This window comes from Oculina patagonica, chromosome 11 (genome assembly GCF_052425735.1).
Source record: "Oculina patagonica isolate OP01 chromosome 11, crgOcupat, whole genome shotgun sequence".
In the NCBI taxonomy this organism is placed as follows: domain Eukaryota; kingdom Metazoa; phylum Cnidaria; class Anthozoa; order Scleractinia; family Oculinidae; genus Oculina; species Oculina patagonica.
The window spans coordinates 20,587,364-20,590,962 of NC_135768.1; the positions used below are offsets into that span (position 1 = coordinate 20,587,364).

Below are 3,599 nucleotides of genomic sequence, written 5' to 3' on the forward strand. Positions count from 1 at the left end.
CGGATACAACGGCAACCCTGAATTAATCATAGAGAAGTCATCAACTCAGTTCAGTATATTTTATAAAAGGGACTGGAATTGTTAATTAATTTTTTGCTTGTGTTTTTGGTGAATTTCATTTATAACGAAACATCTTTTTGGGAAAAAGTGACACATGGTGGTTTATTGATTGACATTAATAATTTGTCTTTCAATGTAAATATCAGACAGTCGATGGGCGTTTGATTAACCTCTTGTAATTTACTGCGCCTTTTAAGCTCGAAATTACATTACATTATTCAATGATAATATTTCTTTGCCTAGCTTCCCTTATTCATGAAGCATATTGCTGATGGTCGAGAGGATAACATCCATGTGCGAGTCAATATCAGCTCAGACGTGGTAAAAAGGCAGCTGTGAGCAAACTCAAAGACACAGAATTTAAAAATCTTATTAAAAACTGGGGCTCAGTAACCGTACTAAACTGTGACTATAAAATAGCGACTTTGACATTGGAAACGGTCTCAAAAAAATCATTACAAAATTAGTTAACAGCGCCGAAACCGGGTCAATAAAAGGAAGATTTATTGGTGAAAACATTAGATTAATACAGGTTTGAAGATGGTACACATTTTATGATGACATTAGTTTCCCATAAATATTGCCTGAATAAGCAGTTTTTGATTCATTTGCCATTTCCACACACCCATAAACATCCGCGTGCTGTGTCCTTGCACCCATAAACACTAGCGTGCCGTGTTCTCACACCCATGAACACTCGCGTGCTGTGTCCTTGCACCCATGAACACCTGCGTGCCGTGTCCTCACACCCATAAACACTTGCGTGCCGTGTCCTCACACCAATAAACACTCGCGTGCTGTGTCCTTGCACCCATAAACACCTGCGTGCCGTGTCCTCACACCCATAAACACTTGCGTGCCGTGTCCTCACACCAATAAACACTCGCGGGGACACTCTTGGTTCCAGCCTATTCCTTATTTTCAAAGTGTGGTTGAGTAGTACAGTGGCAAGGGTTTTTTATTTCGTTTTAAATTTTACATTTTTACAGACGAAATATAAAAAGAACAATATCTTAAAAGCACATTTAACCTTCTAAGTGAGTTTTTTTCTTTTGGGATATACTACGCACAAGACAACGAGAAAAATAACAGTGCAACTTCTTTTTTATTTCCATTTCTTTACAAATTAATACCTAACAATAAGCATGAGCTATAAAACTTACTGAAAATGGCCAAAAGGACCAAAATTACTGTTTCGCTGTATTCTGTTTATATTTCTTTTCGTTAAGAAAGAAGTTAGTGTCTAGTTTTCTTCTGTTTGTTTACATAACATCTGCCTTGCTGTCTTTACAACTGCCTTTCGAAGCTCGCGAAGACGCAAGCAATACAAAAATGGATTGATAGACGAGTTCATAAATACTGCAGTGAGAGCAAAGTCCCATTCTGGTGGCCAGATCTTGCCAGAGGTTCCATGGAGAGTCAATAAAACATACATTGGAAAATAACATATAATTAAAGCTATGAAGAACACGAAAGTGTTCATTGCACTTCTTATAAATCGCACTATATTTAAGTTGTCTTCCGCATTGGAACTCTGCACTGCCTGTTGTTGAGCCTGAATTTGTAACTGATGCCGACGAACAATGAGATAAATTCTAATGTAAGAAAATGTGGAAATTATAAGACAAATGATAGTTACAACGCCTACAAGAAAGCTATATACATGCTTATTCCAAAAATACAATCCTGATGAAAGAAAGCACATTAACCATATATTTACTAAGGTATATTTAACATGGGATTTAGTCACTAAAGTAGCATATCTCATGTGATAGTGAAGAGCCAGAAATCGATCCACAGTGATGGCTGTCATTGTCAAGAGAGAAACTTTACATAAAGAATACCCTGTCATCCTCCCAACAGGTTCTACATAACGGTCTTTCGTAAGTTGAAGATAAAGATAAATCGGTTGAGCAAAGAGACCAACAAGAAGGTCCGAAACAGCGAGACTGCAGAGCATAATCATTGAAGTTGAGTGAATGGAAGGAGTTCTTATTATGGCGGCCAATACCAAAGCGTTGCCCAGAATGGATATGAGCATCAGTGGAGCATTAAGAACACAGTTTATGATGATAATAGTTCCAGGACTAGAGTTGTCTTCATTTCCTAAATGATGGTCTGCCGATCCGTTGTTGCTCTTGTTGGTAATATTCATCATCAACGGTAAGTGAACTTTTAGGTTTGTTAAGGTGGTTCGACTGGGACTTTGATCAGTTTATTGCCCGTGTTATATGTATGCCCAGTGTTATAATGACATGGGAGTTGTCATAGCAACGCAATGACGTCATTTCCTTGCTAAGACAATTCTGTTGTCGATTTTAGACTGGTCATAACAAATTTTCATCTTTATCTAAAAAGACTGTGATGATTCTTTTCGATAGTAATGTTAATGGAGTAGTTAATTCACAAACTTAAGTTGTGTTCCCCTAAAAAAATCCAGTCGGGCCACCTTAAATTGCTTATTTTTTACACTTAAAAATGAGAAAATAATGCTTCTTTTTTAATCAAAGAAAAGCATATACAAAACCGGTTCAACAGGTGACGCCAACAGAAAACAACACAATTTAATGCATTTTTTAAAACATCCTGTGAAACATCCTCCTGATGTTTTTTTTTTTCGTGAAATGTGTTTACTACCTATTCCTTTTTTTTTGAAAAAAAGCGACACCAAGGTTTTGGCGAAATTGGTATGTAAATTGGGTGTTGTCTCTAAGGCAATGGGAGCTAGTAATCAGTATGTAATTTCTTAAATATATGTGTGCAAAACTAAGTGCAGTTACCTTTTTTTCCAAGCCTGGGCCAAACAAATATTTCTCAAATTCTGGAAAACTTTCTGTAGCGAGGGAACCGTACTCGGGGCCAAGTTTTTTCAGCACAAGCATCTGCCCCAGGTGCTCATGTGGCTACAGACATTTCCTAATAAAAACTGGGCTTTAGAAATGCAGTTCTGGATGACATCCGCCTACAAAGATTCGCCGTTATTGTATTCTTTGAATTTCGCTGTCTTATCTCCAAGCAATAAAGACAATACATTGTTATATGAGGCGAGTTCATGTGAAGTATAACTCCTACGCTTAGAAGTGTCCCTGTTTTTCAGCCCATCTGTCTGCTAACGACAAAATAATACTGGGGACACCAGGATAATTTGGACGTGGTCTGAGACACGAAAGTCTGGAATCAATAATTTTTTGCGAAGACAACGATTGAAATGATTTAATGGCAAATTGAAGTATGTCAGCCGTCAGTTCCATTCAAGACTTTCGTAATACGTTCTTATTTTTATCTTTTAATACTTCTTAAAAAAGAAAAGGGCCACCCTTGGACCTAAAGCCGCCACTCCTGTAAGCGAGTTAAGCAAATTGGCAGCGAACGAAAAAAAAAACACACGGCGACTTTAAGCAATTTAAATTAAATCAGCTTGGGAAAAATTAAAAAAAAAATCACTGTCAATGTGTTTGGCACTGCTCTGCTAATTTAGGACACTGTAAATAAACAGTTAATAAAATCATACCATGCACGCAAAAACGACACACTCCCTT

General features: G+C 37.3%; 1 protein-coding gene across 1 annotated transcript; it reads right to left on the reverse strand.

Annotated features, from left to right (window-relative positions):
* Window positions 1-1,170: 1,170 nt before the first annotated feature.
* LOC144630651 (melanocortin receptor 4-like) lies at window positions 1,171-2,244 on the reverse strand. Its single transcript, XM_078489017.1, has one exon. It carries the CDS (start codon window positions 2,216-2,218, stop codon window positions 1,304-1,306), a length of 915 nt encoding a protein of 304 aa, XP_078345143.1. The 5' UTR covers window positions 2,219-2,244; the 3' UTR covers window positions 1,171-1,303.
* Window positions 2,245-3,599: the final 1,355 nt, after the last annotated feature.